Genomic DNA, 20,431 nt, shown 5'->3' on the forward strand with positions numbered 1-20,431 from the left:
GAATGTTAAGACTATTGGGATTCGACCCCACGAAAAACCGCATAGCAGCAAACGACGTTGCCCTACCGACCACGGCTATCCATGAAGCTTCCTATTGCTCGCTTGTGTACTACTGATATAGTCAGTAGCAACAACTTGCTAGCTTGGGAAATCTTTAAGAATTCTGTGAAAGTTGGACAGGAAGCATGACATACTTTATAAATATATACATAGATTACATTGTTAGAACTTAATTTCGCACAGCATCATGCAGATGTGGATTCATCTTGATGTGTAGCCATCTTGATTCTTTACAGTAGCGTCCCCGATAGGAGCGAAGTCCCAGATAAGAGCGTTCAGTCCCTCCAACTTCGGCATAGCTATACTCGAGAATATTTTCCCAGAATGCACATAAACGAAAGTCGTAGTACGCGTTTTCAACCGAATTTCCAGATAAATGTCCCAACTGCCAAATACATTTATAAGGCACTTTTATCTGGCTGTCGTAGTACAGGTTGTCAACCGGACTGACTGAGAATTTACTGGCGTAGTCAGGACAATGAATAACATTCTCGACTATTTTTACTTTTCTACTTAACTTCTTTTACAAAAGCTCATAAGTCATCATCATCATCATCATCTGTTTACCCTCCAGGTTCGGTTTTTCCCTTGGACTTAGCGAGGGATCCCACCTCTACCGCCTCAAGGGCAGTGTCCTGGAGCTTCAGACTCTTGGTCGGGGGATACAACTGGGGAGTATGACCAGTACCTCGCCCAGGCGGCCTCACCTGCTATGCTGAACAGGGGCCTTGTAGAGGGATGGGAAGATTGGAAGGGATAGGGAAGGAAGCGGCCGTGGCCTTAAGTTAGGTACCATCCCGGCATTCGCCTGGAGGAGAAGTGGGAAACCACGGAAAACCACTTCCAGGATGACTGAGGTGGGAATCGAACCCACCTCTACTCACTTGACCTCCCGAGGCTGAGTGGACCCCGTTCCAGCCCTCGTACCACTTTTCAAATTTCGTGGCAGAGCCGGGAATCGAACCCGGGCCTCCGGGGGTGGCAGCTAATCACGCTAACCACTACACCACAGAGGCGGACAAAAGCTCATAAGTAAATAAATAAATCGGTTTAGTCGCTCTGTTGGGTAGATATTCATCTCCTCTGCTCAAGTTTGCAAGATCGAATCCTGATGCAGTCCTTAAGAGTTCTAAAATATGATAAGTTGTTATTCTATAGCATGTCAAAGAACACTTTTCCATGGCAATATAATTCCAATCAGGGAGGCGGGGGGCGGGGATTTTCTTCCTGGTAGTTAAACGGCACTCGGATACTTGGAGTTTTTCGTTGATGTGACTGTGAGATGGGAAAGAACTAGGACTTGGAAGGTAGCGCCCATAGCCTCAATTAAGATGCAATCCCAGCATTTCTCAGATGTAAAACAGCAGAAATCCATTTTAAGGACTGTTAAAAGTGGGATTCGAACCCACCAAATTCTGATTGCAAACTTATAGCTGTACGATCCATACCGCGTAGACTCGAGCTTCTTTATAAGGAACGGTACTTGGAGGAATAATAATAATAATAATCACCGAGCGGATTGGCTACGCGTTTTGGTATTATAGTAGTGAGCTTGCAATCGAGAGATTGGTGGTGGTGGGGTCGAAACCCATCGTCGGCAGCCCTGAAGGTAGTTTTCCGTAGGGGGCCGATGACCTTCGATGTTAGGCCCCTTTAAACAACACGCAACATCATCATCATCATCAGTTTTCCGTAGTTTGCTATTTTCACACAAGGCCACGGCCGCTACTTTCCCGATCCTAGCCCTTTCCCGTCCTTGCGTCGCCGAGAACCTTCTGTGTATTGATGATGATGACGATGCTTGTTGTTTAAAGGGGCCTAACATCTAGGTCATCGACCACTTCTTGTATGAGTGCGGCTGAATTCTTGTAAGGTAGACAGACCCTCCGGTGAGGGTCCGTGGTGCGTCACTTATTGTAGGGAAGTGCAGGGTGTGGTATAGGCAATGTTAGAGACAGAACTAACACGAAGTCCCAGAGCCACAGGAATTCACCATGAACCGTTAAAACCCCACGACTCGGTCGGGAATCTAACCCGTAACCAGGCGTTACGCGGTGGAGACAGACATCATTATGATAAAAACTTAAGTGTAGCGTATTATGACGGTGTCTCGTTTCCACCGCACTGCAATGACGCGCTCTCTTCCGCTCGACCTATGGAGCGGTCGATACCTCGCTCCCTTACATGATTTTATCGAACGCCACTATTTTCGCCTAGCACGGCTATTATGTACGAATTATACACAGCAGTGAAGCTTACATGGTGTTCCATTCTGCTGCGATACAATATTATTCATTTCTCTCCCTGCTACATGCCTACCACCATGCCTTACACTACTTTGGGATGAAAGTATTTCATCTAATGCAACATTAAATGTTTAATCCAAGTTCGCTTTATATTTGTATGTCTACAAAGTACGTTGTTTTCGGCACAGGTCTGTAAAAACGCCAGCTGGTGAATTTCTACCGGAATAGTCCACCTGAATCCAAGAGTACCATGAAGTCGAAAGTTCTTTACCGTTTGTGTGTTTGCTCATGTGGGATCATTGTTCCACTTTTTTTGCATACATGCATCTTAATTATAGACTGTTATGCCTTACAGCGTTCAGTCTGCAAGCCTCTGTGAATTAAGTAGGTGCCTCCAAAATCCTTTGTTTGCTACTCGCACTTGATCCGAGGCCTCGTTTAACTCCACACCTATTATCATTAAATCATTGGAAACCGTCGTAGCCTTGGTCTCCCTCTTCTTCTCTTACCCTCCATGATCGAGTTCATTTTTCTCCTAGGTAACCTGTTCTCCTGCATTCTCCTCAAAGCCGGTTTATGCGTACAGTTCATTCCTAATTTAGCCTTTATCTCCTCGTTTCGAGTGCTCTCCTGCAATTATTGCCACTTGTTTTCACCAATAGTTATTCTCGCTACAAGCATGTCTGTTACTTCTAACTTATGAATAATAGGCCTATATCCTGAGTACATTCAGCTTTCACTCCCGTGCAAAAAATTTGGTCTGATAACAGCCCGATGTAATGACAGTTTCGTCCCAGAACTGACTTCTTTTTTATAGAATATCGTTCACCGCAATTGCGAGTTCACTGCATTGGCTTTGCTGCACCTTCATTCAATTTCACCTACTCATTTTATTTATTTATTTATTTATTTATTTATTTATTTATTTATTTATTTATTTATTTATTTATTTATTTATTTATTTATTTATTTATTGACCTTAGCAGTGGCGAAGTCAGGGCTCGTGGCCCTCTCTTACACTTAACCATGTAATTTACAGATAATACATAATATATAAGCCTATAAAAGACATGTACTATTCTATTATAAAATCAAAGATAGGCTAAAAATTACAGATTTGGACAACATATAATGAAGAAAGAGAGGCAAGTTCAACAAATAAAATAAAATAAATCTGGAGCATAAAAATGATGATGATGATGATGCTTGTTGTTTCCTAACATCTAGGTCATCGGTCCCACAAAGCATAAAAGTAAAGAGGAAAGAGACAAAGTCGTAATGAAAAATTAAGATACAAACTGAAAAATATAACCAATTCATAAATGGAATGGCATGGAATAGCGTATAGCTTTTAGTGCCGGGATATCCCAGAACGGGTTCGGCTCGCCAGGTGCAGGTATTTTGATTTGACACCCGGTAGGCGACCTGCGCGTCGTGATGAGGATGGAATGATAATGAAGACAACACATACACCCAGCCCCCATGCCAGGGAAATTAACCAATGGTGGTTAAAAATCCCGACCCTGTCGGGAATCGAACCCGGGACTCCTGTGACCAAAGGCTAGCACGCTAACCATTTAGCCATGGAGCCGGACAGCAATGCATAAAGAGAACACAATACGTAGTAAAGTAAATGGAAATATAAGTATGGCCATAAAAATGATCTATGTACATGAGTAGGAAGCAAGATATTATGTAGGTACATTTACACTATAATAATAATAATAATAATAATAATAATAATAATAATAATAATAATAATAATAATAATAATAATAATAATAATAATAATAATAATAATCACATTTACACTGTAATGATCATATTAATAATAATTATGGTAATAATAATCACCACAATCACACAGTCTATCATACGTCACCATACACACGAAACAATCACACGATACCATCAGTGGTATTCAATAGGTAATCTCTACATGCAGTCTTAAATTTTGATATTGAGTTGGAGCTCCTGACAGCAGCTGGGAGTGAATGCCGAAGTCGTGACCCTGCCACAACGAAAGATCTATTAACTTATACAGTACATGTATTTCTTAAGTGCGCAGGCCAATCAAGAGTTTCAGTCAGGGTCATACCTAGGTTCTTCACTTCCTTACTGAACGAGATTACGGTGGCATTTAATGTTACCGGAGGAATAGCATAAATTTTGTACATGATGTTTAATCATTTCTGAGAACCGATAATGATTTTTTTTGGGGGGGGGGGGGTTGAGGAGGAGTTTTCACTAGCGTACACACTGAGTTGTTAAAGGTCAGAGTTAATATATCTTATTGTGTTCGATATATCATTTATATTAACGTGGCAGTAAATTTGGAGGTCGTCAGCAAAGAGGTGATATCTGTTATACCTTATTTTGGAAGAGATGTCATTAATATAGAGGACAAACAAAAGAGGACCAAGAACAGAACTCTGGGCGGTTCCTGCCTTCCGGAGTCACCACTGTGAAGCATTATATTGTACTATAACACGTTGCATACGATCTGTAAGATATGCGGTGAAAATTTTTAAAGCAACATTACCAAAAATATATTCGAGCTTCTTCAGCAATGGCTGGATGTTTATCGTGTCAAAAACACAGCTGAAGTCAAGGAGTGTGAGTATTGACACTTGTCTTTCGTCCATTACTTGTCTGATGTTCTCAGTCACCTTGAGTAAGGCAGTTGCTGTGCTATGGCCCTTCGTGAAGCCAGATTGAAGCGGGTCAAGAAGAGAGTGAGCGTGCAGGTATTCCAGTATTTGCGCTAGTACCGACCGCTCTAACGCTTTGGAGAGAGCAGAAAAGATTGAAATGGGACGGTAATCGGATAGGAGTTTCGAACCTGGATTCTTACGAAGTGGAATTAATTTAGCGTACTTCCAAATTGACGACAATGTGCCGTTTTTAAGGCCGTAATTAAAAATATGGGTAAGAATGGGTAGAATAGCGACAATAATATTATTGTTACGTGCCAGCCCTTTTGGTAGCCCCTTTTGATACTTCCAGGAAGGGGCTGGTGACTCAGACGACCTGGGATATCCCAGCCGGCTTGTGGGGTGGGGCCGGCCTTTCCTTGTATTGTTCCCGTCGGCCAGCTTACCTGTGAGTTTCTTGGAGATTCAACGGGAATGTTCTGCCTCTAGCCACCTCGCGAAAATTCTGGCTGAAATCACCCGAACTATAAAAATGGAGGTTAGCCGCGGACAGTCAGTCAGTGCTGGACTCGGAGTCAGAGTTGGACTCCGTGGTGGAGTCAGTGTGACACTCAGTGAGTTGGGGTTCGGTGGCTGGGCTGAGGGCGACAGAGGTGTTGGCTGTCGCTAGTGTGCCACCGAGGTCTGAACTACGAGCTGTTATTGTGGTGTCGGAGAGACCAGTGAGTGCGTGGACTGGAGACGATGGAACGGAAGACTATACTGTGTGTTCGTGTATTTCTGCGTGAGTCAGTGAGGGAAGCCGCTGTCGCGGATGTGAAGGTAAATGGACCTGTGTTAATGGTCACTGTTGTGAGTATCGTCCTGCTGTTGAATATTGTTGAGCTGTTTGGTTGTTCACTGCATGTGACTGTGTGAGTTGCTGGATTGTCTTAGGAGTCGAACCAACGAACTGTCTTCGTGTGTCGAGTGGCCCGCGGCCCTGTGTTCAGATCCAGCGGTATACACACAGCTGCTATATGAAGTGACTGGACTTACGGAAGTGAAAGTGAGGATTAAGCGTCCCCAGGTAGAGGAACGGGCTGGACCATCTGCTACGCCATAAGGAAGAGCAATTTTTAAATAGAGAGTAATTAGTAAGTGTGGCCATTCATAACTGGTTAGAATTGTGTTGTGAGGGTGTATATGTGTGTGTGTGTGTGTGTGTGTGTGTGTGTGCATTTAGTGGGTCATCCTGAAATAAATTAGAGTAACGAAACAGACGAAGTTTTATTTGTAACATTATGTATGTAAGTAATAGGAATATCATCGACACAACTTGCTTTGGATTTAATAGAATACCAGACTCTCTTAGTGCTGACGATACGAAACGTAATGCAGGGGCGATTTTGTGGGACAAGTGCTGGGACGTTATTTGCGTGTGGTCTGTTAAGCGGATTAGACTGAGCCCTCTCTTCCTTGAAATATGAATTTAAATCGTCGAGTGTTATGTCAGGTACCTGAAGCCGTTCATGTGTTTTTCCTATGCCCATGGCTCGGAGATGCCTCCAAGCACTAGCCGTATTTAGGTTACTGACTGATTCGCGAACATATTTAAATTTAAGATTACGGATGATTTGTTTAGTTTTATTCCTAATTATTCTATACTTTTCATAGTCACTTGGTTCATGAGTACGTTTGTAATGTCGGTAAAGAGTATCGGGTTGAGACATCATATTTTTAACTGAAGAGCTTAGCCATGGATTAGGTTTGCGGGATATTCCGGTCTGTCTTTCGGGTGCATGTTTGTTGTATAGATTGTGTATTAACGAATTAAATGTATTTATTTTCGCATCAATGTCTGTCTGATTTAAAATGTCATTCCACCGAAGATTGTAGGCATCGTGTCTTAATTCATACATGTCAATATCTTTCATATTCCTGCACGTTATATACCTAGGTTTATATTTTGGAACGCGGAGTGAGTAGGCAAGAAATATAAGATCGTGGGTGGACACGGCTGGTACTGAAACTTTTTACCACTTTTTGAGGATTGTTAGTCACTTTGAGATTTATTAAGGTGTGGGACATTTGTTAGCAGTATGTTCGTGGTTAGTAGGGTCAGAGGGATAGATAGCCTAGTCAAGTCATACAAAATGTTACAAATAAAACTTCGCCTGTTTCGTTACTCTAATTTATTTCAGGATGACCCACTAAATGCACACACACACACACACACACACACACACACACACACACACACACACACACACACACACACACACACACACACACACACACACACACACACACAATTCTAACCAGTTATGAATGGCCAAGTGTTCTAGTTTCTTAGTATCGTATTTTTTTGCTAGTTGCTTTACGTCGCACCCACACAGATAGGTCTTATGGCGACGATGGGACAGGAAAGGGCTAGGAGTGGGAAGGAAGCGGCCGTGACCTTAATTAAGGTACAGCCCCAGCATTTGCCAGGTGTGAAAATGGGAAACCACGGAAAACCATCTTCAGGGCTGCCGACAGTGGGGTTCGAACCTACTGTCTCCCGAATACTGGATACTGGCCGCACTTAAGCGACTGCAGCTATCGAGCTCGGTAGTATCGTATTTCTTCGTAAGTAGATTAGTATTAATATAATGATATGTTGATAGGCTGGTAGCAAGTTAAGATACTTTAGGTGGTCGGTAAACCACTCCAATAAGTATTTTTTGTCCACTAGTAACTACTTCAACGAAAATAAACTCCGTCCTTGGCAATTCACTGGTACATACAGGTACAAATTACACGGCTCTTCAGAGAACAATACCTCCTCCCCTCTTATTTGTACGATCATAGCGATAGAGGTTATAGCCATGTTGTTTGGAATTGCTGGCGATAACCAGCTTTCACTAATACCTATCAAATGAACACTATTTTTGTTAAATATAGCCTGAATTTCGTTAAAGTGTGCGGACATACTTAGGCTGTTCAAGTGACAACAGAGGAGAGTATGAGGATATAGTGGAAGCTTTTGTTTCAAATGGTTGCCAGCATCTATGCTTTGGTAAAGAGTGAGGAGAGTGCTATTCGTAGAGAGGTCATTGTCGTGGGAAAATACCGTAGGTACCTCACTAACGGGCATATTTTAACGGAGACAAAAACCTTATCTGGATTTCCTGAAGAAATAGACTGCTGACTGGTTAACGCACCACTAAAACACACACACACACACACACACACACACACACACACACACACACACACACACACACACACACACACACACACACACACACACACACACACACACACACACACACACACACACACACACACACACACACACACACACACACACACACACACGTAAACCTAATAATAATAATAATAATAATAATAATAATAATAATAATAATAACAACATCATTTAGTGGGCACACCACAATGGTCATATCACTCCGATAATCCACCTAACCGCCTCATATGTAAGTTCAGTTCATTAGGTGAACTAATGTGGAGCTTTTTCCCCGTCTTCTAAATGAAGGAAAATGTGGCTGTCCTGCGTCGAAACCCGCCTCATACTAAGTCCAGGGCTTTACGCAATACTTCCTTCCTTGTGGACGTCAGAGATTCGGTGATTAATAATTTGGTACCTTTAAGAGATCGCTTGGTGTGCCAGATGGGGTCTCTTTCATGGTACCTGAGGAATTTAATTATGATCAGTCTATTTCCTGCGGACACCACCTCAGCTGCCGTCCTCTTCATACGGCCCAGTCTATGACATCGATCTATACTGTCTATAGACAATTCGATATTCAGACTGTTTCTAACGTACCCAGCGTCACAGCGTACGTGTCTTCGCCGGGGGTCTCACAGACACCACGAAGGAGGAAGCAGTTCCTTGTGCTATATTGCTCTGCCTCGTCAATCAGAATGTCCTGCTGGTCGAGACGTTCCTGTAGATGGCTCACCTCCTCCTTCATTTCACGCAATTCCTCCTAAATTATTTCCCGAAAGTCCTGGAACTGTGAAGCGAGGCCGGTTAGTTTGTCGTCGGGGTTGCCAGCACTGGTCGCGCCGGCAGCCATGGCTTGCTCCAAGCGTGCTTGGAATTTGCCATTCGCTTCTCGAACTTCGAAAGACGTTCATTTACGACCTTCGGCGTCATAGTACTTCACGGCTATTGAAGTCCACACTTAAATAAAGCACTAGCACACCCACAAGTATTAAAATAAATATTATCTGGCTGATATGGCAGGTGAATTGCCGAGCACGTTTACTCGCATTGTACAGCGCGCGCCATCTTTACGTTTTGAAACTATCTGGAATTTTGTGTTAAATCATCTATGTCCCATAGGAAGCTCACTTACCTATTAGCTGAGGCTTTTAACTGGAAGTTTCCGAAGTGGAACCCTGAACGCAGTTTGATATTCCTGAACAGTTCGAGATGCCCAAGTGAATGGTGGGGCGCGCGCTTGACTGTAGCGTGTGAATGTTTCGCCAGTAACTAGGGCTGCCCAAACAAAACTCTAACATCCCATACAGTTATACTACTATGTTGCTCGGTATATCGGTTTCGATTTCGGAATCTTCAGTTAAAACTCCCAACTACTAAAACTTCGACATGTGCTCATTGATAGTTCCCTTGTTAGCAGGCTACTATATTGTTACGAATAAAACTCCATCTGTTTCATTACTCTACACACAATTCTAATCAGCTATGAATGGCCACACTTACTAATTACTGTTTATTTACAAATTGCTCTTCCTTATGGCGCAGCAATTGGTCCAGCCCGTTGCTCTACCTGCGAGCGCTTAATCCTTACTTCCACTTTCTCCAAGTCCAGTCACCTCATACAGTAGCTGTGTGTAGATCGCTGGATCTGAACACAGGGCTGCGAGCCACTCAACACACGACGACTGTTCGTTGGTTCGACTCCTCAGACAGTCCAGTAATTTACACAGTCACATGCAGCGAACGACTAAACAGCTCAACCGTATTCAACAGCAGGACGATACTCACAACAGCGAACATTAACACAGGTCCATTTACCCTCAAACTCACGATATCGGCTTCCCTCGCTGACTCACGGCGATCCTCAGTCCACAGAAATTCACCTACATAGAGTACTCTCAGGTAGTACACGTCTTCCGTTCCGTCGTCTCCAGCCCATCTACTCACTCGTCTCTCCGACACCACAACAACCGTTCCTCGTTCAGACCTCAGTATGACACTGCAGCATCCAGTCAGCAAGCAGGACAATGATCGGGAAAGAAAGCTCCATTACCACATCGTCAACAAACTCCCATCGCTCTTCCAGTTCCAGAAGGATCATCGGTGGATTTTTTCTACTTTGTATTATTTAATATTTCATATCCGGTCATGTAACTTTTTAACTTTATTTTCCCCAGATCAGAATATAAGTATTTTTAACAACGCTCATTCTTCAGAGTAGAAAAACAAAAAATGAGAAAAACAACAATTAGAGCAACCAAAAGCTCATGTAAATGATAACAAAATCAAATCAAATTACTCGTTAGCTAAGAAGCCAAACACCCTCTCATATCTTCCTTCTTCACATCCTTTACCCACCTCCTTCTTCCACCACACCTCCACAAACCGCCCGCATTTCTTGACCAAAGAGAGGGCGCAACCCTCTAGGGTGGGAAATGAAAACATTGATAGATAGAGTGGTGTGGTGGGTAGATGCAGAGTGTGCCTTGGCCCATAAGTGACCATGGCTGGTCTGTGGTCCAATAGCTCTGCACTCTGACCGGCCAACCGAGCAGAGCAGAGCCTCTACCGTGGCTCTACGTCTCTGCATTCGGGAGACGGCTGGTCCCAACCGTCAGCTGTTCTGAGAATGGTTTCCCGTGGTTTTCCATTCTCCTGCACTAAGGCGAATGCCGGGACAGTTCCTTGTATAGGACACGACCGCCAACCCCCTCACCTTCTCCGCGCATATCCTTCACCGTAACAAATCTCCCGGCCTGAGAGACGGCGCCACCGTCTAAGAGGCCCGCCTCCCCCTTCAGGGGAGGAATGAAAACATTTTAGTAGTAGTAGTAGTAGTAGCAGTGGTTTCGCTACTGGCGTGCTAGCCGGCCAGTGTCCTGGGAAGGTGCGGTATTCAACTGATGAGCCCATGCCGCACTGGGGCGATATTGACGATTGAGTTTCCTGAATTTTATTTAAGTACTTGTTTGACGTAATGTTGGCAACAGTATAGATTTTTGAATGGGACTCCAACAAGTCAAAGCCCTATAATTGTACCATATGTATATATCTTAACAGTAGTATTATATTAGAATAAGGCATTCTTGTTTAATTAGTTTTTAGTAATGTTTTATGTACAATCGCTATTAAGCAGTGTAACGGTTCAAATCCCGTTACAGGATGATATCTGTATTATTATTATTATTATTATTATTATTATTATTATTATTATTATTATTATTATTATTATTATTATTATGTCTATACTATTATTATTAGTATTATTGTAACTATTATTATTGTTCAATTACATTATGCAATGATGATCGCTTGCGTGATTGTAGTTGAATGTATGTATATATACGTGTGTGTAGATTAACACTGAAGATATGTACAGTAAGAGTTGCTGTATATCAGATATGGATCTGCTTTGTAATAAGTGTTGACATTGCAACGCATAACTGCGTAACTGCCGAGTCATTGCTACGTCATTGTGAGCATTTAGCGCTGAGCTCACTTTGTGGAGATACCTATTGCCGCCCCCGGGCAATTTCACAATTGTATGTAACATTTGTCGCTGGATGGGAGTAGATCATAGTTATTTCTGGAGATTGCGTAGGTGTGTCAACTAATGTCTATATAAGGTGGCTGTATATTGTAGCGTCAGTCATTCGTCAAACGGAAGGTGAACAGCGAAGAAGTCAAATGGATAGGTGAACAGTGAGGGAGTCGAAAGGATGGAGAGACCACAGTTGGTCGGTCAGTGCAGTTGGACGGAAAGGCTTGCCACGAAGTCATAGAAGGATAGGCTTGCCATAAAGTCATATAGGACAGACTTACCAAGAAGTCATCTGGATGGAGAAGAAGCAGTCACATGGATACTTAGTCGTCAGTGAAAGAAAAAGGATACATCACCAAATTAGGCTTGATACATCTACAGCAAATACCAGTTCAAAGGAATACGTCATAATTTCACTCAAAGTGTTGAAGGTACAGTCAAGTGAACCAGTGAGGGATAAATTTCGTGTATAATTGTTAAATGTCCGGTCAAAAGAATTCAAATTCATGCCTAGTTTCTCTCAGTTGCAATGTCATAATTTCATAATCTCGTCTGTTTTATCGCAACAGTTCTTACTATTTTTATTGAAATTATTTCAAGAATATATTTTGTTCTATCAAATTAATTTATCGTTTCATTTCAAGAGTAGAATTACATAACCTCAAATTTAATGAGGAAACAAAACGACAATCTCCTTTTCCCAGAACCTATATGGTATGTTGTCGAAAGTAAGCTATTTACCCCACACCCTAGAGATATTCAAGATTCTCATTCTATTATTACTGCACTGAGTTGTAGCTGGCGCCATCAAATAACGTATGTGTAAGTGATCAGGTAAGAACTAAGTGTGAGTACAAGGTCCGACGGTTGTGTATTTTATTTAATAAATATTAATTTTCATATTTTTCATTTTTAATTCAGATTTATATGTTTATAAAGTTAGTAAAGGAGTTAGGAACCTTTCTCAGCAGGTTCACAAACAGCTGATGATGACCTATTTACGGGTCGAAACCGAATGTAAATAATTTTATACATTTTGTAAATAAAGTATTGATTAGGTTGAAAACTCAGCCTTCATACTTGTGTACACTGTACATATATGAGGGTCGAGTCATAATTCATGGCAACTATTTTTTTCTCGCGAACAGAAGATAACACGGAAAATCTAAGATATGCATTTGGAAATATAGGGCATGTACTTATGCATAGTAACTGAAGACAAATTATGACTTCAGAGAGATTTTCGTAGGAAAGTGACAGAACACAGGCCATTGATAAACATTGTTTTATTATAGTATAGACAGCAAATACACACGACTACGTACAAAGGACAGGTCTCCACTGGTTACAGACCTTCGAAATAATCAACCAAGGTTTCCAATGTGAGTTGCCAGCGGTGAGGCTGAATGCCCTTCGCTGCATGTGTACGCTAACGTTTGACACCTCTCTCCGAAATGCTGTTACGGTGTTCTCTTTGTTAGCAAACCGTTGTCTACGTAATGGCTTCTTGACTTTGGGGATTAGATCATAGTCACACACCTAATGCTTCCCGCACCTCTGGATGGCATTGGCGTGCATTTCTGCCGCGGAGAACTACTATTTTAATATACGATCGCACCTCCTGCTTGTTGACTTTCATTTTGTGACGCTCTCACTCACACACTGAACTTGGGGGCGTGCTTAGATCCACACTGCTGTTTGCATACACCATCTAATGGCATCACACGCAAGTACATATCGTACATTTTCCGTGTTATCTCCTGTTCCCGAGAAAAAGAAATAGTTGCCATGACTTATGACTCGACCACCGTGTAGTCACTGTATTCCATTCTTGATGTCTGGCTCCATGGATAAATGGTTAGCATGCTGGCCTTTGGTCATAGGAGTCCCGGGTTCGATTCTCGGCAGGGTCGGGAATTTTAACCATCATTGGTTAATTTCGCTGGCGCGGGGGCTGGGCGTATGTGTCTTCTCGATCATCATTTCATTCTAATCACGACACGCAGGTCGCCTACGGGAGTCAAATAAAAGACCTGCACCTGGCGAGCCGAACATGTCCTCGGACACTCCCGGAACTAAAAGCCATACGCCATTTCATTTTCCAGTCCTGATCCGATCGAATGACTAGAAACAGGCTGAGGATTGTTTTATATAATACATTATATGTACAATCCTCTATAAACATTGCAGAAAGGATACATCATAGAAGCATGTACCGTTTATGCACGGGTTATGTGCCTCAACTGCTGTCTGTTTTTGAAAATCAAAACTCTTTATTTAGTCTTTGTTGAACAAAGGCTACTGTGGGAAGATACCAGTAGAGAACAAGACAATGGACAACACGATGACATATCTTCCCACTATGGATGACTTATGGACAGAAATTTGTGGATGGGCAATGTGTAAGAAATAGAAACCACTGATATAGACTAAAAGAGAAGCGCAGTACCAGGGTTTAGATTATGATTATAGATTTTGTGGCAAATCTAAGTGTGATTGAATGTTTAAGGTATTTTTTCTCTCATTTTTCTTATATTAATTACATTTATTGTATTATATTCAAATGTTTCAGTTGTTGTAAGTCCTAACAATAATATTGAAAGATGATGATAATAATAATAATAATAATAATAATAATAATAATAATAATAATAATAATAATAATAACAACAACAACAAAGCACCACATAGCTGAACAGTGTAAGAAGGGCTCTTAATGTAAATTCCCTTTCTTTTATAACAGGTCAATTTAAAGAGATATGACAATATTGTTGTTATAAATGTTTATAAGATTGTAATTTTTTAGTAAAGGTGATAGTAGTGCTGATGTCAGGAACAATGTTTTTTATTGCTCTTGTAAAATTTGAAAAATATAACATGTTCCTTTTCTGCATTACACGCTTCAACAATTCTAGAGGCCGGTTTTTTCTTCAGTGTTTAGCTGGCCATAGTGTTTTTTGAATGAGACCAGTGTGTTGTTTCAGCGCGCTGCACGTTGCCACTGGCCGATGTGATCGCAGTCCACTACGTCCACTCTTCCGACAAGTCCCAGTGCTGTCCTTCCGCCGAGCTGGATGACGAGATTAAGTCGCCGCCCCGACACACTAGCTTCACTCTGCACCATGCAGTCCCTGCGTCCAACAACAAGTGGCGTCACCGGTCCGTCACCCTCAACCACACAGACCCCAGACAAGCAGCCTCCTGGGTGAAGACCATCAGGAACTATCTCAACAGTAAGTGGACTTATTTCTCATTCATAGGATTAGTCGCAGGCATCACAGTAGCTTGCCAGTCCGAGTAGCTCACATGGTAGCTCTGTCTCAGGCCGGTGGTATCTGGAAAAAAGTTCTCAAATACGCCAGCCTCTTACCGACACGTGATAGAATTCTCGCGGGACAAAATTCCTGCGCCTCGGCGTCTCTGGAATCCGTAAAGGTAGTTAGTGGGGCGTAAAACCAATAATACCGTTAATAAGTTATTTGATTCTCGTGTTTTGTCCATTAACACTTAAAACACTAAATGTTACGAACACCAACTCTACGTCATAAAATAGAAATTGGCCAAAACCTTTGGTTTAACCTAGAACATCTTCAACAATATCATGTGGAAACTGACCGAGAAGTTTTGCACATTTCTTAGGACAGCAAAATCATAGAGTCTGCAAAGTGTTACCTGTTATAGGCCTATAGTTTCAATCGCAAAGCAACGGCATCGAGGGCTAAGTGGTGATGGTGTAACATCCCGCGAGAAACTTTAGAAATAGCACAGCATAGCGACATGGTATGAAGTCTGCATGAATTTTCACTCACTGCCGGGAATACAAAATTGTATCAGTTGGATGTTGATCAGGTGGATCATCTCGAGTATTTTGGATGTGTATTCTGTCAGGGCGGTAGCATACTATATGAAATTGAATCAGGCTGCAGCAAAGCTAATGCAGTGAGCTCGCAATTGCAATCAGCAGGATTGTGTATGAAATAAGTCAGCTCCCGGAAAAAAAATGTTTTCGTCGACCGACTTTGCTGTACGGAAGTGAAAGCAGGGTGTACTCAGGATATCTTATTCATAAATTTGAATTAACAGGCATAAAAGTAGCGAGAATTATTGCTGGTACAAACAGGCGAGAATAATGGCACGACGGTATTCAAAACGAGGAGAAAAAGGCTAAGTTAGGTGTAACTATATGCATAAACCGGCTTCGGTGGTGGTGCGATCATGTAGGTCAATAGAGGACTGTGGAGATGCTTAGTTAATTAACGAAAGAATGCAGTCTGAATGCTGAAAGGATTGTATGTATGTATGTATGTATGTATGTATGTATGTATGTATGTATGTATGTATGTATGTATGTATGTATGTATGTATGTATGTATGTATGTATGTATGAATGCCTCGGTTTTATTGGTTTATTTACTGATGATCGTTAAACACAAGTGTCCGATTCCTTGGCTGAATGATCAGCGTAGTGGCCTTCGGTTCAGGGGGGCCCGAGTTCCATTCCTGACCGGATCAGGATTTCTAACGGCGCAAATAGCAATACGGTTCGGTTAGAACTGGTAGATATCCGTTGTATTTTAAACATTCTATTTGCTACTACGCCGCGTAGGTAAACCGATGGAGAAAAACTGTGATATATGCAACTCTAACTGCATGAGGGGCTCCGGAACACAAAATAATAAAATATCATAACACATTTCTGGACTGGGTGGAGGAAAAACAACAATAACAAATTATTAGATGACATCTATGACACTTGGATGGTATATTTTTTAATTTGTTGTATGTTCAGTCTTCAGCCCTAAGGCTGGTCGAATCCTCAACAGTTCCACCATCGGCTGTCATAGATGGCCTAGGCATAACTGAAAAGGCGTACTAGGGAAATGAGGAGCGAGATAGTTTCCCGTTCAATCAAGCTGCAGCAAATAATTAAATAACTAACATATCGCTGCCAACATTGGCTAGAAGGGATTCGGCCTTAGAGGCGTTCAGGCTTAATCCCGCGGATGGTAGTTTCGCACCCACGGCCCCTCGACCGAGTGCGTGAACCTAATATCCCAACATGCGGATCCTCTCGTACTCAGCAAGATTGCTATCGCGACGACCAGCTATCAGCGTCCTACTCTGACGCTGAACGTCTGGAATGGGGTTTATATATTCTTATCTGTACTAAATTCTCTGAAGTTAAGCAGCGTTCTCGCCACTCGAAACGTTTTAGTAGGTTATTATTTACCACACAAAGTAACGGCATATAAAGTACCATACTCTTTAAACCATTACTTCATCCAAAATCACAGTAACACGTCAGAACAAATATAATATAACCACCAATAAATGAAGAGGCAGAAAAGAATATAGGCGATTAAATAATGAATTGGTTAGAAAGTGCACGACAGCTAAGGAAGAATGGCTGAAGGAGAAGTGCAAGGATGTTGAAAGTTGCATGGTCGTAGGAAAGGTAGATACTGCATAGAGGAAAATCAAGGAAACATTTGGATAAATGAAAACTAGGTGTATGTATACTAAGATCTCAGATAGAAAACCATTTCTAGGGAATGAAGACAAGGCAGAAGGATGGCAGGAATATATCCAACAGTTGTATCAAGGTAAAGATGTAGATGATATGGTTCTGGAACAAAAAGAGGCTGTTGATGCTGATGAAGTGGGAGACCCAATTTTGAGGTCAGAATTCGACAGAGCTTTGAGAGACTTAAGTAGGAACAGGGCACCTGGAATTAATGACTGCGTTAGGAGAAAGCAGCATGGCGATGTTATTCCATTTAATGTGTAAGATGTATGAGACAGGAGAAGTGCCATCCGATATTCGGCAGAATGTTGTTATACCTACTCCCAAGAAAGCCGGTGCTGACAAGTGTGAAAATTACCGCATCAATAGTTTATTATCTCACGCCTACAGAATTTTAACACATTATTTACAGAAGAATGGAAAGACAAGTTGAAACCGAGTTGGGAGAAGATTAATTTGGCTTCAGAAGAAATGTTGGAACACGTGAGGGAATCCTGACTTTACGTCTGATCTTAGAGGATCGAATGAAGAAGGACAATCCCACATGCATGGCGTTCGTAGATCTAGAAAAGGCATTCGATAATGTTGATTGGACCAAACTATTTGAGATTCTGAAGGTGGTCGGGATCGGATACCGAGAACGAAGAATTATCTACGATCTGTATAAAAATCAGTCTGCAGTGATAACAATCGAAGGCTTTGAAAATGAAGCAGCAATCCGGAAGGAAGTGAGGCAAATTTTCAGTTTGTCCCCCTCCTTTTCGATGTTTATATAGAACAGGCATTTAAGGAAATTATAAATCAAGGAGAGGAAATCAAACCCATTAGATTTTCTGATGATGTTATCAGTCTTGATTCAGCAAGCAGAGAGTACGGATGTGCTGAGTGAGTGCTGAGGAATGAGGAACATGTTGCAACAACATAGGGCTGCGATAGAAGTTGGCAGAGCAGATGGAAGATTAAAGAGGTAAAGAATAAGAATACGAAGGATGTGAAAGAGGGGATATTGGCAATGCTGCCAGTGGCAGTGGTGGTAGCAGTGTTGTTAACAATCGGGGGTGTAAAGATGAATCCAGATCCAGGCCCAGTGGGCTCTCGTGGATGGGAAGAAATTGAGGCGATAAAGGAGGTCGTGAAAGAGGCATGTCACACGGAACAAGTAAGGGAGGTGATAAAGAAGCAGTCAAAGGATATGAAGCAGTGCGTCAAAGAGGAGATGAAAGAGCTAAAGGTGAAGGTGGAGTGCAATAAACAAGAGATAGAAATTCTGAGGAAGAATATAAAATACGTGGAGGAGGAGGTGGTTAAGGTGGAGAGTGAAGGGGCTAATGGTGATCAGGAAAGAAGGAGGAAGAATGCTTTTATTTATGGAATGCAAGAAGGTGTAAGAGGAAAGAAAGTGGATCTAGTGTGTAAGGTGGTGGATGTGGTGCAAAATAAAATGAACTTTAGTGAGGTGGACATAGAAGATGTGTATAGAATAGGGAGAAGGAAGGGCAATAGGCACATAGTTTCACTATTATCCACCCTGATGGCGGACATTGTGCTAAGGAACGCAGGAAACTTAAAGGGGAGGAAGTGTGGTTGAAGAGTGATATGGGTATGAAGCGTTTAAAGAATTTAGCTTTAAGTGAACATTTATGGGCGGCTAGGTAGCAAGGCCTGAGAGCATATATTAGAGGTCATCAGCTGGTCGTTGGGAACGGAAGATGGTCACGTGTTTGGTCGGTGACCAAGCTACAGGAAATGGATGGCAAACATCAGCAGGTTGGCGACCAGTCGGCTGGTGAAAGTGAAGGTAAGGTCGAGACAAGTTCAGATTGTGATGACGGAGCAGTGAATAGCAGTGCGAAAGTGAGCGATGTCTAGTGCACAGAGGAGGAGAAGGAAGGGGTAATGGGGAGTACAACTTGGGAGGATGGTTTGGAGCCGTCGCGCGCAAGCGGAGCAGTGGAAGGAGAAGAAAGAAGATAACGAGAAAGACTGGGTAGGGGAAGAGCTTGAATTTAAAAGACTTGTAGGGTAAGAAAAATAAAAGGCAGGAAGAGAAAGGTGTAAAAAATTGTAAAATGGTCAGATAGGCAGAAATTGAAGCTCAAGGAGAAGGAGCGAGGGTAACAAGAAGTAAATCGACCACTGTGACAGAAGGAAACACGTATAAGGTAGGGAGGGGAGAGGGCAGGGAAGGGAATAAATAACTATATTGGAAGATAGGTTTTGTAAATACTGAAGGGGTGATAAGCAAGTTAGGTAACGGGGAGGTGGTGAAATTAGCGGAGAGTTTTGATATTGTGACCCTTTTGGAGACGTGGGTAGAAGTGGGGTAGTCTATCGTGGAAGGGGTTTGTGGTAAGGAACATAACGAAAAGAAAACAGAGGAGGAGGGAAAGGAATCCAGGGGGAATAACATTATTAATAAAGGAAGAAATATGCGAATTGATTGAAGAAATAGAAAATGAGATGGAGGAGGTGTTTTGGATTAGGTTTAATTTGGGAGGTATGGAGGCATGCGTGGCTTTTCTGTATAACCACTCGAGGTGATCGGCATATGCTAATGATAGTTTTTCGATGAGCTGATAGAGGAAATTAGTGGGATCAATGACAAGTATGAGGAAGATGAGACGATATCGATGGAAGACTGGAATGCAAGAATAGGTTGTTGAAGTCCAGTATATAACAAAGAGGGAAAGTAAGTAATGAGGGGAGAGAGACGGAGTGAAGTTATAGGTAGAAATTGTTATGGGTAGAAACTGCTGGAACTGTACTCGGCAGGTAATCTGTACATTCTGAATGGATGGTGGACTGGGGATAGAGATGGAAAGTTGACTTACATTACGAGGCAAGGAGGTAGTGTTACTGATTTGGTAATCAGCTCAGAAGACATGTTAGCAAGAACAAATAAGATTGAGGTTGTTGACTGGGCTCAATATCATCATGCCCGCGATATTTATAAACCTGAGGAGAATGGTGCATGGGGATGGGGAGGGAGTAGGAAGGAAGGGTATAGAAAAGGGTATGAGACTTACTGAATATAAATGGACAGAGGAGGTAAAAGTGAAACTAGATAATTATTTAGAAAAGTATTTCCAAATTATTAAGGTAGGGTGTGAAATAGCCTTGAGTAATAATGTGGATAGGGCTGTAGAGCTACTTGAATACCCCATTAAGAGGGTAGCGGAGGTAAAAATAAACAGA

At 42.0% G+C, this 20,431-nt stretch overlaps 1 protein-coding gene across 1 annotated transcript in view; it reads left to right on the plus strand.

The window, feature by feature from the left end:
- Window positions 1-20,431, plus strand: part of Cerk (Ceramide kinase) — a 338,420-nt gene that overhangs the window by 160,241 nt on the left and 157,748 nt on the right. The window contains exon 2 of the mRNA XM_067141010.2: window positions 14,697-14,945. Coding sequence (XP_066997111.2) covers window positions 14,697-14,945 — 249 coding nt within the window. The remainder of the gene's footprint in view (window positions 1-14,696; window positions 14,946-20,431) is intronic.

Source organism: Anabrus simplex, chromosome 2, assembly GCF_040414725.1.
Source record: "Anabrus simplex isolate iqAnaSimp1 chromosome 2, ASM4041472v1, whole genome shotgun sequence".
Taxonomy (NCBI): Eukaryota; Metazoa; Arthropoda; class Insecta; order Orthoptera; family Tettigoniidae; genus Anabrus; species Anabrus simplex.